Raw genomic sequence first — 20,372 nt, forward strand, 5'->3', positions numbered from 1 at the left:
GATGGAAAGAACCTTGCCTAGAATTACCTTAGATCATTGGCTAATATGCTTGTTTCAGATGAGAATTGATGGGGGTCCATCCCTTTTTAGATTTGAAAACATGTGGCTTACCCACCCAAAATTTAAAGCTGAGGTTCGGGAGTGGTGGGATTTTCAAGCCCAACCTCCAATTTGGGAAGGCCAAAAGTTTCTAAAGAAATTGCAAATGGCCAAAGAAAAAATAAGAGTGGAACAAATTGAAACTTGGGAGATTGGAAGAAAAGAAAGCAAGATTGATTTCTTAGGTCGAGGAGATTGATAGGAAGGAATTGGAAGGATCCCTCTTTGATTGTGATTAGACCTGTTCACGGGTTGGGCTTTGGGCCCAACTTTACATTGTCTTGGGCTTGAGCTTCGGGTTAGGCCCATTAGGATTTTGGCAAAAGCCAAGCCCAAGCTTGACCCATGAACAAGTCTAATAGTGATAGAGACATGAGATGGTCTTTGAAGGAGTTAGAGGCAACTCTCCTATAGGTAGGAGTACAAGTCGGGCGGGTTGGGCCGGATTTATGGTCAACCTAGGCGCTACCCTAAAACTTGATGCACTCAGATTGGACTCGGATTTTCCCAACCCGAGCCGAGGCCGCATTGTAATTTGATGCACTTGGATTGGACTCGGGCCTAGGCTGGGCTCGGGTTGGTCAATGAACCCAATCTAAAATTATACATATACAAATGTATTTATGCAAATATATATACATATATTTGTGTATATATGTAAAGTATACAATTGTTATATCTACAAATATGTATGTAATATGTATGTAAGTATGTATGCAACATTTACATATATACACATTATGTATAAATGTATATAGTTAGGTCGGGTTCGGGCTACCTAAGGGCTAGGCTCGAGCCCAGCTTGAAAAATAAAATAAAACCCAACTTCTTGGGCCCAAGCCTAGCCTGAGGACCGAAAATCCAAGCTTAGCCTGTGTAAAATTCAGGGCTGGGCCTCTTTGGGCTCGGTTTGGGCCCGCCCAAGTTGCACCCCTACCTATGGGAGGAAGTTTTCTAGAAGCAAAAATCCAAAGAGAAATGGATCAAGGAAGGCGATGGTAATACGAGATTCTTTCATGCCATTGAAAATGGTTGGAGAAGGAAGAGCCTAATCACCTTTTTAAGTTTGGGGGAGATTGTGATCATATACCAAAATAAGATACCCATGACTTTTGCAGAACATTTTAGATCAATTTTTCAATGACCTTTGAATGAAAGATGGTCAATTGATGGCCTTGATTGGGAGGCTTGTTAGATAGTGTATGCCCTTAGCTCCAATCAGATTGATGTACTTATTGTCATTTATTGTAAATGAATGAAGTATATAATTGATTCATGTTATATTGGTGTGTTTCTGTATAATACCCTTAAACTGGACACTTATGAGACTCGTGTTAGTTTAGAATATTCACAGCCGTTGGATAGATCTGGGGAGATTTATCTTGCCAAGGCTGACACTGATGTGTCGCCAAGTTGGTTGGGTTGGCTTGTCTAAGCTGCTAGGGTGAGACTTGAGGTACATGTAGTGTGGGTTTTCTTGAAACACAGAACTGGACCAAATTCCAGTATTGCCCTGGACCTTGGAGATAGATGGGCAAAATTGGAATGTTACACCTGACCCCTAAACTCGATTATGATATTGCATTAGGTGTCGGATTGGGCTGTCTTTGATATGCCAATCAGTGAGATCCTTAGAGGGGGTCAAAACCTGGGTATGTTGGTATTGTCCGAGAATTCACCTGAGTGGGTGATCATAGTGACAGGATCAACCCCTTTGTTGGACAAAGTGAATGATCGGGGAATGCACTCTCTCTGATGGAAACCTAAACTGCCGACAGTGGATTTCAAGTGTGGCTTTTGATAGTTGTGATGTAAATGGATTAGAGGTTGCTTGCAATCTAGTAACTACTCAATTCTTGTCAATGGTTCAGTGGTTGATTTTTTCGAAGGGTTTCAAGGTCTTAGACAAGGTGATCTACTTTCACCCTTCTTGCATACTTTGGTTGCTAAGGTTCTTAGTAAATTGATCTCTAGAGCCAATGGTTTATGGTTGATTAAGGGCTGGTCAGTTGGAGGGATGGAATTCAGGTAACTCATCTACAATTTGTAGACGATATCTTAGTTTTTTTTTTTGTGATGGGGACTGTAGTGAGGGGGTGGAAAATTTGATGTTGGTAGTGAATCTCTTTGAGAGGGTTTCTAATTTGATGATCAATTGGGGTAAAAGTTTATTGGTTGGCATTAATATGCAAAAAGATGTTTTAGAGGACTTGGTAGACCATTTGGGATGTGAGAAAGGAAACTGACCTATCAAGTATCTAGGGTTACCCCTTGGTGACAACCCCAATTCTTTGAGGTTTTGGACTCTAGTGGTGGAAAGGTTTGAAAAGAGATTAGCTGGGTGGAAGAGAAACTACATTTATCTGGGTGGGAGAATTGCTTTGATCAAATCTACCTTAGCTAGTATTCCTGTCTACTATATGTCGGTTTTTAGAGTAAGCTGTTGTGAAAAAATTGGAAAAGATTATGAGAGATTTTTTTGTGGGAACCTGGGGAAGGGAAGAAAGATCATTTGCTGAGTTGGAAGGTGACAATGTCAGAGAGAGAGAGAGAGAGAGAGAGAGAGAGAGAGTAACACTTTGGTGGGTGTGTCAAAAGTGATAGTTGACACCCAAAGAGTGATATTTATATTAATAAGATGGACAAATCTGCCATTAGTATACAAAAGATAGTGTACAACACAAACTACTGTACAAGAAAGAAAGTAAAAGTACAAAAATAGCCCTCATCTAACTCTCTTTATCTCTACAGACGAAGCTAAAGGCAGAAGGAGATTGGGAATTGGGAATATCAGAATGAAAATTATGGCTTTGTTGAGCAAATGGCTATGGAGATCCCCGTTAGAAAGTGAAAGGCTTTGGTTCAAAGTAGTAGCAAGTATTCATGGGCTGTCAAGTAATGGACGTGATGCTGGATGTCTTCATAGATCTACTTTGGCTGTCCCCTGGAAAGCTATCCATGATTGTCTTTCTACCTTCCTCAGTTGCATCAGGTATAACTTGGTTTCAGGTCAGAATATTAGGTTCTGGGAAGACATTTGGATTGGGGAGTTCCCTTTGATGGAGAACTTCCCCTCTCTTTATGCTCTTTCCAATCTTAAGGGTAAAGCTGTGTCTGAGTTCTTGCCCTCCTCATTCTAATTTAAACTGGAATTTGTGCTTCACTAGGAATCTCAGAGAGTCTGAAATCCCCTTAGTGTCTGCTTTGCTTTCTTTGCTAAATCATGTGGTTCTTGGGGATGGGGGTGTGGATAGTAGGGTTTGGACCCTCAATTCAGTTGGGTCCTTCACTTGTAACTCCTTTTTTAACTCCCTTGTATCTTCCTTACCCTCCCCTTCTCATATCTTTCCTATTAAGGAAATTTGGTGCTCATCCAACCCTCCTAGAGTTGGTGCTTTTTGCCGGGAAGTGTATCATGGCTGCATTAATACCTGTGACAAACTTCAAAAGAAGAGGTCAAACTGGTGTTTGTCCCCCTGACTAGTGCTGCTTATTCAAGCTTAACAGTGAGACTGGAGTTCATCTCCTTCTTTCCTGCCCATTTGTTGGTTGCAGTTGGATTCCTCCTGTTAACTTGGGGAGAGTTGTTTAGCCCTTCTGCTTGTGGCTGTCTTACTAGGAGGGGCAGATTGATGTGGAAATGCACAAGGGTAGCAGTGGTTTGGACAGTTTGGGAGGAAAGAAACTCTAGACTTTTTGGGGAGAAGGAAAGAACAAAGGAGTCATTGATTGAGGTCATAACCCTAAGAGTTGCTCATTGGGGCGATAGTTGCCTCTTCTACTAGAAGACAGATTGCAGTAGTGGATTGGTCACCTCCAGCTTGTGGCTGGTTGAAACTAAATTTTGATGGAGTTGGTTGGGCAACCCAGGTCCCTTTGGAATTGGAGGGGTGTTTAGGAATGAGGAAAGTAATATTTGTGCCTTCTTTTCAGGTCCAGTTTTTTTTTTTTTTTTGGTATTTAATATAACACATTAACAATTCATAGAGGTAAGTGGTGTTAGCGGGATTTGTATTTTCAGGTCCAGTTGAACAAAATTATTGGCTACAGCAGAATTTTTAGCTGCTGTCTATGGTGTTGAGAAAGCCAAGGAATTGGGTTTTGAAAGGTTAATCCTTGAAGGGTGTTCCAAAGTAGTGGTGGATTGGTAAAGAAAGGGGATGGAGTCTCTTGCCATCTAAGGAATGACCTTAGGAGGTACAAATGGCTTTCTAGGGACATGTCTATTCAAGTCCAATGGGTTAGAAGATCTGCCAATTGTTTGGTGTATGGTCTTGCTAAGCAAGAAGTGCAAAGACAGTCTATGTTTTGGGCTTAGTTGTAATGCTTGGGGTTTAGACATAGGGTGTCTATTTGTATCCTTGACAACTTCTTGTTGTACTTCATTATATTTTCTTAATGAATTCATTTTCTGAGTTGCTGATAAAAAAAGGCATTTCTTCCCTCCCTCATCAGCCGGTTTCAAGGTGTAGGTACATGTTGATCACCACAACCGCAATAGTGTAGAAGGTGCTAAACCAATGCTATTGAGACACCTGTGATGAGTTCACAACTTGACACAAAGCTTCGACAAGATCAAAGCCTGCACAGAGTTGTGATGAGCTCAAAGCCTAAAACGAGCTTGCGATGAGCTCAGGGTCACCACAGACCTGCAAAAGACTCAAAACTAAGGTGCCGAAGATGAATCCGAAGTCGCCAGGGATCTGCGATGAGCACAAAACCATCACGAGCCTGCAATGAGCTCAGAGCCATCGCGAACCTGTGATGAGCTCATGACCATCACATGTTAGTAACAAACGAAGAAACACGATGATTGGCCGATGTCACTCGTGACAAGATGCCCAATAAGATTAAAAGAGACACGTACAACTAGTATTGACATCAACCATGCCACATCAGCTTAGGAGACTTGCAAAAGGAAGTAGCATACGTGTATTATGAGAATCCTCAGATGAAAGGAAACCTCATGCTGGAGAGATCTCATAAATCACATGGCGAAACCTTAGTAGTGTCCCCCTGACAACTAACATTGAATCAAAGATTCCCTTTACAAGTGGGAGTCAAACTCTTTTGGCTCCTTCCTTTTGGGACCTCGAGATCTCTACCTATAAAGGGAGACGTAAATCATAACAAACTTAAACATTCTACCAATTAGAGCCCTTAGCCTACCCTTTGCCCTCAACCTTCCTTCGTCGACCTCCGTACGTAACCTTACCACCACACTTACACAGGGAGCATTTGTGCAAGGAAAACAAATAATTGATCAAATCCTAATAGCTAATGAATGTGTAGAGGGGATGAAGAGGTCTAGAAAGGAAAGATTTGTGTGTAACCTTACCCTACGCCATGGTGGACTTGAAATTTCTTATAGAAGTATTGCAACAACGAGGGTTTAGAGAAATATGGTGCAACTGGATGTTTGGTTGTGTACGATCTTGTCATTTCTCTATCCTTGTTAATTGAGTGGTGAAAGACTTTTTCCCCGCTTGCAGAGGGTTAAGGCAAGGTGATCCCTTCTCACCTTTCCTTTTTACTTTAGTGTCGAATATCTTTGGTAGACTTCTCTCTAAGGCAGATAGGGAAGATGAGTTTAGTGGTTGGAGAGTGGGAAGAGATAATGTTCCAATTACTCATCCCCAGTTCGTAGATGATATCATACTACTCTGTAAAGGGGGAGACATAAGAGAGTGAGGAGATTGAAAGATTTGATTAAGAAGTTTGAAAAAGTATCAATTCTGAAAATCAACCTTGATAAAAGTTGCACAGTAGGGGTTAATATGGAGGAGAATGACCTGAACTTGGTAGCAAATTGCTTAGAGTGTCATATCACCCCTTGGCCTTTGACCTATCTAGGGCTACCTCTAGGTGGCTAGGTGCAAACCTGAAGGAAAGCAACTTTTGGAACCCAGTTGTAGAAAGATGTAAAAAGAGATTGGCTGCTTGGAAGAGAAACTATATCTCTTTGGGAGGTAGGATTGCTCTGATAAGATCAACATTGGATAACTACCCATCTACTCCCTTTCCGTTTTTAGGATTCCACCAAGGGAAGAAAATAAACTGGAAAAAATTATGAGAGATTTCCTTTGAAAGCTGGAAGAGACCATGAAAGGTCACTTAATAATTTGGGAGGTTGTGTGTAGAAGCAAGGAAGAGGGTGCTTTAGGTCTTGGGAATGTAAGAAAGAAGAATACAATTCTCTTAGGGAAATGGTTATGGAGAGGGCTTTTAGAAAGGGAAAATTTGTGGGTTGAGATAGTGGCTAGCATACATGAGAGATCGGAGAATGGTTGGGATGTTGGTGTATCAAGAAGGGCTACCTTGGCAGCATCTTGGAAGGCAATCCATAGCCTCCTCCCTTAATTCCTCAGGTATATCAGGTATTATTTTTGCTTAGGGAATTTAATTTGTTTTTGGGAAGACATTTGGTTTGGTAACTGCATTTAAAGGTGTTCTTCCCTCTTTGTTTTCTATCTCTTTGTATAAAAATGAGGTGATCTCCAATTTTCTTGTCCTTACTTCTTTGCCTTGGAGTCTTAATTTGGATCTTGGGTTTTGACGGGGGTTGAGGGATGAGGAGGCCACTTGTTTGTCAGAGCTTCTACTTCTTCTTGATAATGTTTGCTTGGAGCTTTCTAAACCAGATAGAAGAATTTGGTGCCCAAGTCCTAAAGGTTTATTCTCTTGTGCATCCTTTTTTAAAGCTCTTTCTGGGCCCTCTTCCTTTTTATCCTTTCCTTGGAAAGAAGTTTGGTTTTAGCCAATTCCCCTTAAAATTAAGGTTTTTTTTTGGGAAGTGGCTCTTGGGAAAATTAACACTCTGTATTCATTGCAAAAGAAAAGACCTCTGTGTATTTCCCTGAATTGGTGCACTCTATATAAATCTGATGGTGAATCTTGTTACTACTTACTAATCTCCTGCTCATTTGCTAAAGAAATCTGGGATTGGTTTTTCTCTTTGTTTGGGTGCAGATGGAATATGCCAATGGAGATTAAAATGCTGTTTGATCAATCTACCTTTGTTTTTCCGAAGAGAAGGGGAAAAATAATGTGGAGGTGCACTAGGCAGCAATAGCCTGGACATTATGGGAAGAAAGAAATGCCAGAACCATTGGACTATGGAGTGTATAATGACCAAGGTTATACGTTGGCTACAACTTTGGACCTAATCAAAACTTTATCCTTAGATGATATTTAGAGGAATTGGAGTTTAGTAGCTTTTAGCTCAGTGCATAAAGTTAAAGCAATAATGGTTTGGACACCTCCAATTGAAGATTGTTTGAAATTAAACTTGGATGGGAGCAGTCAAGGCAACCTAGGTCCATCTGGAATAGGAGGGGTTATAAGAGACAAGGAAGGAAATTTAAGGGCCATCTTTTCATGACCAATGGAAAATGGAGACTCTTTAAAGGCAGAACTATATGCAGCCCTACAAGGCACCTAGATTGCAAAAGAGTTAGCTGTGGAGAAATTGGTGATAGAAGGAGACTCCAAGGTGGTGGTGGGTTGGCTAAAAGACCCAGATTCAGTGATTTGGTGTTACAGAAATGAAATGAAGAAATTCAAATGGGTAACACAACATATGAATTTAAGTATTTAACTACACAATGGGTGGGAAGGGAGGCTAATGCACTTGCTGATTCTCTAGCTAATCAAGGGGTAACTAGGGATCAGATGTACTGGGCCCATTTGTAAATCTGTTGTATTTCTTTGTTAAAGAGGGGGGTTGCACCTCGCACCTCCCATTGGGATGCTTTTAACGGACTGCTATCCTTTGCTTCTAATGAAATTTAATGAATTTTATTTATAAAAAAATTATAGAATATTAGAATTACAGCTGTTACCTTCCTTAATAAGGTGGCCCCTCGTAACATAATAAAATTACAAACATGCCCAAAATAAAGTCTCCCTATTAACCCCTTGCTTTGCTAAAGCATCAGCCAAATCATTTGCCGACCTCCTAACCCAATTAAACTGTGCTCCAAGTTCCCTTGTCAAGTTCATTATTTCCCTTACACGCTGTCTAAGGGACCAAGTACCCAAATTATTTGTTTGCATCAAGCCTACCACCAAAATTGACTTTCCCCCCCCACTTCTAACTGTTAAAATTCTAATTGTTTAGCCACTTTGAGTCCTTGAAGGAGTGCCATTAGTTCTCTTAGTGAGTAACCCATCCCTATTGGGCGAGAGAAAATGGCCAAGACTGAACTTTATTAAAGATTATAAACAGATACAAAGGAAGACATGGGGAGAGGTAAATACTCTTAACCCTCCCCAGCAAATGCTTAATTGCAACAAAGCCTTCCCACCCCTTGTTTTGCAAGTGTATCTGCAAAGGAATTAGCAGTCCTCTTTACCCACAATAGTTTTATTTGCATGTCCCTAGTCAACCACCTAAACTTCTTTTTTCATTGGCAAATTTCCATATTTCATTCTCCTCCCATTGCAGCCAGCTTATAACCAGTTTGGAGTTGCCTTTTTTTTTTTATCAATAACAGAAATCAATTTATTAATGGATAATAAAGTTACAAATCCGGGTAGAGGTAAAGAGGCTTAACTCTCCGAAAAAGAAAAAAGAAAGGAGGATTACAATACAGCCCAAAACATCTGTTCCCTTCCCACCCCTTGTTTCGCCAATGTATCCGCAAAAGTATTTGCAGTCCTCTTCACCCATTGAAAGAACTTCCATCCCCCTAGTTAACCAGCTTAGAACCAACTTTGAGTCTCCTTCAGCAATTAGCCTATTAATATTTATCCCCTTTGTTTTTTGTAAACCTTCCATTAAAGCACATATCTCAGCTTTGAGAGAGTCACCTTTTCCAATGGGGCCTGAAAACAAAGCAATCACCTTTCCATTCTCATCTTTGAACACCCCACCAACACTTGAGGGCCCAGGATTACCTTCACTACTGCCATCAAAATTTAATTTTACACACCATGGGCCTGGTGGAGGCCATAAGGGAGAGGCAATTGATGAAAGAGGAGCAGAATTTGCCACTTCTAGCCAACTATTCAGTAGCATAACTGTAGAGACTTCAGCCAATGCATCACCCTAACCAATATTACCTCAATGATACCTTCTTTGTTCCTTGCCTTGTCAGAAAAGGTCCTAGAGTTCCTCTCTTCCCATATAGTCCAGCAAATGGCAGCCCTCACACACCTCCACATTACTTTACCCCTTTTCTTAGGCCATTTAAGGAAAGGGGTGGCAAACAAGCTTCGTATGGTGGAGGGGTCCACCTGCAAGTGGTAGGAGCTTTCACCATTAGCCTTGCAGAGGGTGCACTGATTTGGGGACAAGCACCAATTTGGCCTTTTCTTCTGGAGTAAATCACATGTGTTACATCTTTCAGGAATGCCTCCCAACAAAAAGCTCCAACCGTTGGAGGGATTGGCTTACCCCATATTTCCTTAACCGGGAAAGATTGGATAGAATTGTTGGTCTGTTGTGCCAAGGACTTAAAGAAAGAAGCACAAGAAAAAGCCTAGAGGGGGACAAAGTCCAAATTCTACTATCCCTTTTTGAAGAGTCCAAAACCACCCCAGTTTAGAGTTGCCTTCAACAATCAACTTTTTGATATTCAAAATTCAATTTATTGCAACCAACATACATTAGGGACCGAATTGGACATGCCACAGACTTAAAGGGTGCTGAATTAGCCACTTCCTTCCAATTCTTGAACAAATCATTTGGAGATGTACACTTGAATAATTCTAAAGACATCACTAATGAACATAACATTGATGGTTTCAATGGTTAAAGCTCTACTTTCCTTTCATAGTTTTCAAGGTGCTAAGGCGAGGCTAGGCGACAGGGGGGCGCCTTGTCGCCTACTCGCCTAGGCAGGCCTAGGCGATGGATTTCTTTAAGTAAAAACATGTATCCTATGGTAGTTCCCTGGGTTCCATAATCATATTTCTTTAATAAATATCCATAATTTTCATAAGAAAAGTATAAACTTCATGTTAAAGTATAGAAAATCAACATATTCATGAGAAGAAAAAGAAGAAAGAAAAGAAAATTAAAAAAATATAGGGGCTGAACCCCTATTTCTGTTATAGGGGTCGCCTTGACAACTATGTTTACTTTATAGAGAAAATTCTTTGGTTCCTTTCCTCCCATAGTGTCCAACAAATATCAGCCCTTGTGCACCTCCACAATACTCTATCCCTCTTCTTTGACCCCTTGACGGAAACATAAGTAAACAAACTTTGTACATCTGGTGGGTGGGGGGGTGAGGTTAATGAGCAACCTTAAGGATCTAATAACTAGTTTTGAGAGTGTCTCCAACCTTAAGGCAGTGTTTAGTTTGAAGGAAAAGGTAGGGAAAGGTAGAAAAACTTTACAAACCTTGTATAGATTTCCTTGTCTTTCCCTTCCTTTCCCTACCTTTTCCTTCAAACCAAACATTGCCTAAAGTCAAAAAGAGTTGTGTTGTAGGTGTCAATTTGGAGGATAGTGAGGTTGACTCCATTGTTGCTTGCTTGGAGTGCTCTGTTGCCTCTTGGCCTATGACTTATTTGGGTTTACCTTTGGGTGGGAGTCCCAAGGAAAGTAGTTTTTGGAATCAAGTTGTGGAGAAAATTGTAAAAAGACTAGCAACATGGAAAAGGAATTACATTTACTTGGGGGCAAGGGTGACTTTGATCAGGGCCACACTTACCAATCTTCCGATGTACTTCCTTTTTGTTTTTAGGATCCCCTCTAGGGAGGCTAGAAAATCGGAAAAGTTGATGAGGGATTTTTTGTGGGAAGTAGGTGGTGAAAAAAGGACCATTTAATTAGTTGGGAGATAGTTAGTCATAACAAAAAGGGAGGGGAGCTAGGTTTAGGGAATTTGGTTCTTAAAAATGAAGCCTTGTTGGGGAAATGGTTGTGGAGATGGCCGGTGGAGAGAGAGAGTTTGTGGCTCAGGGTGGTGGTTAGCATTCATGATTGTTCTGACCCAGGTTGGGATGCTGGAGTATCTTGTCGGGCTACCTTATCAACTCTTTGGAAGGCAATACATGGCATTCTTCCCAAATTTCTCCAATATTGTAAGGTATGATGTTTGTTTGGGCAATCTAGTTCTTTTTTGGGAAGATACCTGGGTGGGTAATTTGCTTCTCAAAGATCTTTTCCCCTCTCTTTACTCTCTTTCTCTTTATAAAAAAGAGCCTATTTTCTCTTTCCTCTCCCCTCCACCTTCCTCTTTATTTGAATTGGGATTTCGGATTTCCCAGAGTTTTGCAGGAGGCTGAGCTTTCTTGTGTCACTGAGTTGTTTTCTTCTCTTGGCAATATTTGTTTAGACCCTTCTTCTTTTGATAAAAGAGTGTGGGCCCCTGATTCCCAAGGATCTTTTACTTATGCTTCTTTTTTCAAATCCCTGTGTTCTAGTAATGTTCCTGGGCCTTTCCCTGTGTGAGAAGTTTTGTACCAAGCCTATTCCTCCCAAAATAGCTTTCTTTTGCTAGGAGGTGTATCATGGAAAGATTGATACTTTGGAAAACTTACAAAAGAAAAGGCCTTTTTTTGTGTCTATCCTCAAACTGGTGCATATTGTGCAAAACCCATAGTGAGGACTGCTACCACTTACTGATTTCCTGCCCCTTTGCTGCAGCTTTGTGGGATTGGATGTCTGATTTGTTTGGTTATAGGTGGATTCTGCCATTAGAAGTAAAATTGTTGTTTAGCTTGTCTACCTTTGTTGGCCAAAAAGAAAAGGGAGTTGCATGTGGAGATGCCTCAAAGCAGCCATGCTGTGGACTACTTGGGAAGAAAGGAATTCTAGAATCTTTCTTGACTAGGAGAGAACCCTTTCAGCAGTGAATGAGTGTATATTAACTAGAGCTATATATTGGTTAAGAACCCTAGACTCCTTTACTTCCTTTTCCTTTGCTGACTTTTGGAGAAGCTGGACTGTAATAGCTAATATGCCCTCTAAGAAAAATAAATCTGCAGTAGTTTAGGGACCTCCTCCGGAAGGTTTTATGAAACTGAATTTTGATGGGAGCAGCTAAGGCAATCCAGGATTGTCAAGGATTGGAGGAGTCTTGAGAATTGAGGAGAGCAATATATTTATTGTTTTCAGGCCCAGTGGGAGTAGGGGATTCTACAAGGGCTGAGCTGTTGGCTGCTGTACAAGGAATTCAGATTGCCAACCAACTTTGGGTAGAAAAATTACTGATTGAAGGGGACTCTAAGGTGATTGTGGGTTGGTTGCTGAACCCAAATTCAGTTACTTGGAGTCACAGGGATCTTACGAAAAAAATTAAATGGTTCAAGACACATGGCAATTAGAGTCCAATGGGTGAGTAGGTTGGCAAATGCTTTCGCTGACTTTCTTGCCAAACAAGGGGTATCTAGGGAAGAGCTATTTTGGGCAACTTTGTAACTTTTTTCTTGTTTCTCTTGTTTCACTATAATGTTTAGGAGAGGCTGCACCTCGCACCTCTCCAAGGGATGCATGTAACAGCTTATCTTCTTTGATAAAAAAAGTGATAGCAGTTCTTACCATTAGCTTTACAAAGAATGCACCAATTAGGAGATAAACACCAATTAGTTCTTTTTCTTTGAAGAAGATCACAAATGTTGCACCTTTTTAGTATAGCTTTCCAACAGAAAGCTCCTATCCTAGGAGGGATTGGTTTATTGTGTTTCCCTTCCTTAAGAAATATAATATAGGGATCTTCCTTATTCTATTATGATCACAATAAAATCATTGGATGATGGTTACTGATAGAAAACTTTTTTCAAATAAAAATAAGGTAAGGCTCATTGCATTTTAATTTGAAAACATATATCATCATTGGCATGGATGATGATGATGATGATGATATGTGTTCAAATAAAAATACAATGTGCCCCTTTACATGTTTGCATGTAGAAGGCTTAACTAGTATTGCCATGAAAACACTCTGATTTAAATGATTACTTTGGTCATTAATATCAGAGATATTTTATTTGTCTCTCTGTATATAGAAATTAGGCTGAGCATATAGATATTGTGTATCTGTCCCTCCCCAAATCCTGCATTGGCAGGAGCCTAGTGCATTGGGCTGCCTTTTTATATAGATATTATTTAATTACCTTAGTGTTTCTTATTGTTGTCCTTCTTTTAAAAGTTTCTCAATGGTGTAGATCATTACCATAGTTTTCAAGGCGCCAAGGTGAGGCTAGGCGACAGGGGAGTGCCTTGCTGCCTAGTTGCCTAGGTGTCGTGTAGGCGATGGATTTTTTTAAGTAAAAACATATATCCTAGGGTAGTTCCTTAGGTTCCATAACCATATTTCCTTAATAATTATCCATAATTTTCGTATGAAAGTATAGACTTCATGTTAAAGTATAGAAAATCAACATATTCATAAGTGAAAGAAGAAAGAAAAGAAAATTCAAAAAATATGGGGGCTGAACCCTTATTTTGTTATAGGAAGAATTTTGCAATTTTGTGTTGAATAAACCCTAACAAATAAGAAAATAATAAAAAAATTAGTATATAAACACACAAAATGAATATTTTAGTTTAAAAATGTCTATTTTATATTTATAATCTCAAAAAATTAAGAATATAAAGGTATTTTATAAAACAATGCACAAAACTGCTTGGCGATTAGGTGAGGCAAGCCTCCAAGGGTGCCTTGTCGCCTTGACAACTATGATCATTACTACTTTATGGAAATTGGAACTTATTTTCAATTGAATCCTGTCCTCCCACATATTATGAAGTAAATGGGATTTAATTTGCTTCCAAAAGGTGATTTTTCTTCAAGGAAGGCAATCATGCTTTGATTTGTAACTGTAGATGGTTCCCAAGATGTTTGAATCCCACTGCACAGATGCCTTAAGCTAATTCAGGATCAGGAATGGATTTTTTGTATAGGGCAAATACTTTGCCTTGTTAATAGCTGACTGGCTTCTTGGTTCTTTTTGTTTACCAAGGCTGCTTCTTTTGCTTGAGGTCTTTGAGTTGGTTATTTTTTCTTAAACCAGTTTTTTGGTGTTTCTTTATGAGTCATTTTAACAAGATATTCACAACACATAATACTGTCACTGTGTTATGCTAGTTACCCTTCTCTGATGCCATTTTCATTGTGTTTGCAGGGAACAGGCTTACATCATCTCTCCAAGAAAGATTTCAGTCAAGCTATGTTGGTAATTTAGCTCGCAGAGTACGTGATTCAGATGGAAGTAATGATGCCACACTACTGAAGGAGCTTTATCGGCGAAATGACCCAGAAGGAGTTATAAGACTTTTTGAAAGTCAGCCTTCGCTACATTCTCATCCATCAGCACTTGCTGAATATGTAAAGGCATTGGTGAAAGTTGATAGGCTTGGTGAAAGTGAACTGCTTAGGACATTGCAGAGAGGTGAGTGGAAAACATTACCACGTTTTTGGTAACATGAATCTGAATCCTTGACATAGTTACATGTGTGATTGATTTTAGAAGATGGTCTGGGTTGTTACCTTTTATATGAATATATGTTCAACAAATGGTGTGCGTACTCTATGAACTGGTATGGCTACTTGGTTGCTTGTGATCTTTCTCTCTAGATGTCATAGGTAAATTGGTTTCAAATAGATGCTTTTAAAAGAGACCTAAAGGTTGTACTGTGATCATTGGATTCTTAAGATGCCTTGCTTGGGAAGTGGTTTGAAGTAAGATTTTAGGTAAAGAATGGCAATAGTTTCATATGGGATTGGTCTTTAACCCAAAAAAAGGAAAAGATATGGGATGGGTTACCACCCAATATCCTACTGAACTTACTCCATCCCTTGCCTGGTCTACATAGAAAGGGGCAGGGCCTGAAGATCCTTGTTTTAATACTTTTTTATTGGGGTTTTAGGAAAAATATGTCAGCTACATGGGAAATGATGTACCAATAAACCTAATCCTTAACCCATCATTAGGAGCAGGGAGGAATGTGTACAAAATCCTGTTCCATTGGCTTTCCTGTATACCTTATATAAGATTTGTTCAAATGGATGCTGAATTACTTATTAGTTATTAATTAACTTATCATATTTGTGTTTCATAGCTTTGATTGGTGCATTTTTATCCTTATTCATGAGATTAGAGATTAGAGCTTTCGGTGAATGAAGGTTGATGAGGGGAATTTGGCCCTCCACTGATATTGTGACACATGGCACCTCAGAACAACTAGGTGACACCTGGAACCACTTAGGCAACAACTTGCCTTAGCCAAGTTGATGGTGTCTCACCTGGCGGCCTGATCCAGACGCGAATTGGCGTACTAGCCCAGGCGCGACCTGGCGGCTTGGCCCTGGTGCAACCTGGCGGCTTGGCCCTAGTGCAACCTGGCGGCCTAGCTCGGCCCAGTCAGCTCGTCACCTAACCTGCCTAGATCGGCCCAGTCAGTTCGACACCTAACCTGCCTAGCTCGGCCCAGTTAACTCGGCACCTAATCTGCCCCTTAGCTCGGCCTGGTCAGCTCGACATCCAGGTCCTCATCTAGCAAAAGTTCACTTCGGCTTCTGAGTCATCGACCACTTGGAAGCAGACCAAATGACGAGGTACTTTGCACAAAAAATTGATACATCACCAAAAATTGATCCATCAAAGGTTATGTAACACATACTTTCCTTTTAAGTGATATCAGTATCAGGGTTCTATGTGTTTTGTTAGAGATAACGTTTCATGGCATAGAAAGAGGGCTTTATCGGTGTTCCTTTTCTTGACTAGTGACTTGGGTTGTATAAGGGTGGATGTGTTTTGGGTGGGCCTTGGGATTTCATGATATGTCCTTTGTTTTAGTCCTGAGACCTTTTCGGCTTATTCTCTCCAAGTAAAGAATTCTAATCCCACTATTATGATAAAAAGGAAAGAATAAGGTTATGTGACTATTCATTGGAGAATTTCACCCCCTTCTCTCTCTCATACACACAGCCATGTTTACTTGAGTGCTGTCCAGTATTTTTATTGGTGTGCTTGAAGTCTTGGGCAAAGTTTCCACCCATTTTAGATGCAGGCCATGTGGCAAATATACAACATGGACATGGTGTTGGAGACAAAATATATTAAAAACTGAACACAGCCTCAGGGATCCCGTTTTGAAGTGTCCATGCTTCATAGGTTTCTACTTTTTAATCATTCTATGGATCATTCAATGAGATTGGCTTGGTCTGCTAACTTGAATGGGAGAGACAAGTTGAGGAAACAATGAAATATTTTTTTTGATAATTAGGAAACAATGAAATATTGATCTATGTTATTCTATTTTTCTGTTCAGGGAGTACCAGTTTGGTATCCTTTTTGTCAATGTTATTCAATCTTCAGTGAAGATAAAATTGGAATTTACATAATCCTGTCGGAATTGCTCATGGAAAATCTAGAATCCATTTGCAAAAACAGTTAACCTGTATTTTTTTTGTTTCAATAAAAATGTTTATTTTATAGGGGATCTTTTAGGATTGATTTCTACAGGCCATCTCTACTAGGTTGGAACCCCTAGAACTTTATTATTGGTTATAGGTATCTTTTACAAAATGCTTAATTTTTTTAATGTAAGTTTGGATTGTTTTCTCTTACTGTAGCAGGAAGTTGGTCCTGGAGGTTTTTGTTTTCATCTTGTTAATTGCTTTTTATAGCTTGCTTCTTACAGGTTCTGTTATTGGTTTCACATGCAAAGAGAAATTTAGTTTATTTTTGAACTTCTCTTTCTCCCTTTTTTCCTCTCTGGGTTTTTCTGTGACTCTGTCTTTGTTCTTTTTTTCCCTCTTCTTCTTTGCCCCTTTTGTCATGGTTTTTAATTGAAACCTTTTAGGATGACTAAACAAGAATAGCATTGCATGCAGGTATTACTGGAACTGTTAATTCAGCAAGGGAAGAAGAAGGTATCGGCAGCCTTTCGGCTTTGAGGAATGTTGGAAGGTCTACAAAAGAGGGAGTCCTTGGAACTGCTAGTGCACCCATTCATATGGTGACAGCAGAAGGTGGGCATTTCAAAGAGCAATTGTGGCGTACATTCCGTACTATTGCACTAGCCTTCCTTCTAATATCTGGTGTTGGAGCGCTGATAGAGGATAGAGGAATCAGTAAAGGTATTATAATTGCTTGCTGCTTCTTTTATTCTTATTTGAAGTAATTCAGATACTTTGAAATTCTATGATTTTTTTCCCTTTTGGTATTTTACTCTTTCCAGGGCTTGGACTAAATGAAGAGGTGCAACCTAGCATGGAATCGAACACAAAATTCAGTGATGTAAAGGGTGTTGATGAGGCCAAATCTGAGCTAGAAGAGATTGTTCATTATCTCCGGGATCCTAAGGTAACAGCTTTGTTGAATGGATGCATCAATTAGAATCCTGTGATCATGTAGTCAAGACGATGCCTAGGCTATCACCCTTTTCAAATTCATTGCCTAGGCACAAAACAAGCAGTCAACATTGTTGATTCTGACACTAGTAGTGGATGACTGGCTATCACCTAGTGATATGCATCATCTGCATACACAAACACACAACTTAGATGCTTTTTTTTCCAGAAAGTTTAGGGGCTGAACTTCTAATTTTTGTCATAGGAAAGCAAAAAAAGAAAAAAGAAAAGAAAAGAAAGGAATAATCAATATGTGTCATTCATCAAAAAAAAATATCAATATGTCTTGATTGGACAAAATTTTGACTTCTTCCATTCATATCAGTTCAGGTTTTGAAGTCTTCGAGGGTTCAAGATGCTATACATGTTGACTGAACCCTAATAAATAAGAAAAATAATAAAAAGAAACTAGTATTGTAACTTAATAATTTTTTGAGGAAAGAATAACTTTTATTGCAAAAGAAATGGGAAGGATGTACAAAAGCTTTAGCAAGGCTGTCCACACACTATTAAGCTCTTAGAAAGGTCTTTCGAGATTAGACGTTTTCTTAATGAAATTGTAAAGATCTCAGCAAGTGTTATTTGTAGTATCAACAAGAGTCAAATAGAATGATTTAGTTTAATAATGTTTGTTTTAATATTATAATCTCAAAAGCTTAAGAAAATAAAAGTATCCAAGAGCATTTTATAAAAAAATATCGTAGTGATTAAGCAAGGCATCCCTTCATGAGCACCTTATTGCCTAGGTATTGCCTTGGCAACTATGATTAGAGGTAGTCTCTTTTTCATATAAAATAGGGGGTTCTTTAAGTGGTTGACCCAGAATACGGAAGTGAGGCTTTGGTGAGTGAAGAGAAGTGCTAATACATTTGCTGATGTACTTGCTAAACAAGGGGTGGAAAGGGGTAACATGGAGTTCGGGCAGCAGTTGACATGGAGAAGGTTTTTCAAGGCTGAAGCGAAAAATCTGATTTTCAAAAAGACCAAAGTGAGTGTAAAACCTTGTATTTTCTATTATTTTGCATGTATCTGATTTTCAAAAAGAATAACAAGGGAAAATTCTTGGTTCTGGTTGAGTGCTTTGGAGAAAAGAAAAGACAGTTTGGAAGGAGTACAAATACAAAATATGTAGAGTGTAAAACCTTGTATTTTCTATTATTTTCAATGTATTTGTACTGTACATATTTGTATTTGTAGCAAAAGGGATTAATCTGGGCGGAGATTAACAATTTGTTGCAGGAGTTCTTGAGCTTGAAGAAGGAAGAGAGAGTCTTGGAACAAGCCATAGTAGAAAAGGTGATTATTGCTTCTGAGAAAGAACAGGAAGCAACAGGTATGCTGGTTAATGCTTTCGGTTTCGGTGTTGGGAAATTGTCTTATAGAGAGGATAAGGCAGATTGGGGAAAGAAGATTGGGGGAGTGTTCAGGAATGAGGATGGGGTTATCACTGTCATGTTCTCAGGCCCAATTGGAGGGAGACTCTCTTAGGGCTGGGATTTCTGCAGCCCTAGAAGGTATCCAAAGAGCAAGAGATTTGAACATCAGATGTTTGGTCCTTGAAGGTGATTCAGAGGTGGTGATTAGGTGGTTAAAAGAAGAAAACAGTGGGTTGTGGAGTTATAATAATGAGAATAAAAAATTCAAATGGTGAGTAGGGATGTTGTGGTGCATTACAGCTGGTGAAGAGGACTGCTAACTCATTTGCTGATGGGTTAGCCAAGCAAGGGGTGAATAAGGAATCTATATTTTGGGCTAACTTTTGACTTTCTTCCAATGTATTTGTTGGTGCGGAGTTGAGACACTTTACCTCCCCCTTGTACATAAAGTTTCACATAGTTTCATATCATTAGTAAAGCATCTTGGTACTGATAAAAAAAAGGCAGATTGGGGAAAGAAACTAATAGCAGTAGTAGAAAAGTAACCAGGGGCAGGAGCAGGACCTATGCCCAAGCTTTGACAGATGGAGCATTTAATGAGCCAAACGTTAAAAGATCTGGTAGAGTGGTGTAGAGTTTGAATAACATCAGGCCAAGTGTTGAGCTGTTTAAATCGACGAGGGTTGCGCCTGGTTCGCATAGTGACAGATGGAGCATTTAATGAGCCAAACGTTAAAAGATCTGGTAGAGTGGTGTAGAGTTTGAATAACATCAGGCCAAGTTTTGAGCTGGTTAAATCGATGAGGGTTGCGCCTGGTTCGCGTAGTGGGGACGAGGGATTTTTGATAAATCATGTGGCAGCTGGGAGTGGCCCTTTAGACAAACTAAAGGCAGCTGGAAATGGGCCATTACCAAATGTTACAAGAAGTAAGATCGGGGCTGGGCCAAAGGAACACAGGAAATCAGGTGACTACTTAAGTGGTCACGTGACCAAGGCAGGGCCGAAGGTGATAGACCATTGTTTAGGTCTATCATCTTCCAGTTCGAGACCTGGTTCGAAGAAAGGTCAGTCAAACGCAACAGCGACGGGGATTTTCAACTGGAGACCGAGGCTAGGCTTCTATTCCACAACTCTGGAGCATACAAATCCAAAGTTTGATTGGCAGAAGGTTGATGAAGATGGTTTTGACTTAGAGTGGGTAAACTGTGAAGAAGAAAAGGAAGAAGATGATGCTTTCCTTGAGGACTCCAACATAGGAAGTGTGAGAAGTAGATGCTAGAAAAGCTCTTCTTTGGCGGACATAAACTTTGGAAGAGTTTGGGAATGGGAGGCAGTACTTCAGGTAAGGTGAACATCTTGGCCAAAACAGAGAAGAACTTGTCACAGGTCCAGAACAAGGTCAAGGTGTCTTGTAGATTGAGTACGTCGTCATCCAATTTGAATGGCAAAGAAACAGACATCCCCTTCTACCCAGTTAGTGCAACGTAGTTTGATCCTAAGGCTGTGTTTGTTTGTAGTGCAATTTTATTTGCACTAGTACAAATGCATGGGAGTGCAAATGTAAAAAAAATGCAAATTCTCATT

The 20,372-nt window shown here is 39.8% G+C and overlaps 1 protein-coding gene across 4 annotated transcripts in view; it reads left to right on the plus strand.

Moving 5' to 3' along the window:
* Positions 1-20,372, plus strand: part of FTSH4 (FTSH protease 4) — a 37,837-nt gene that overhangs the window by 8,443 nt on the left and 9,022 nt on the right. For all 4 annotated transcript variants that reach the window (XM_088958109.1, XM_088958112.1, XM_088958110.1 and 1 more), the window contains 3 exons: positions 14,179-14,445; positions 16,893-17,138; positions 17,240-17,364. In XM_088958109.1, the coding sequence (XP_088814235.1) occupies positions 14,179-14,445; positions 16,893-17,138; positions 17,240-17,364 (638 nt within the window). The remainder of the gene's footprint in view (positions 1-14,178; positions 14,446-16,892; positions 17,139-17,239; positions 17,365-20,372) is intronic.

The sequence above is a fragment of the Nelumbo lutea genome, chromosome 8, assembly GCF_056320005.1.
Source record: "Nelumbo lutea isolate HS-2025 chromosome 8, American lotus-T2T, whole genome shotgun sequence".
Lineage (NCBI taxonomy): Eukaryota > Viridiplantae > Streptophyta > Magnoliopsida > Proteales > Nelumbonaceae > Nelumbo > Nelumbo lutea.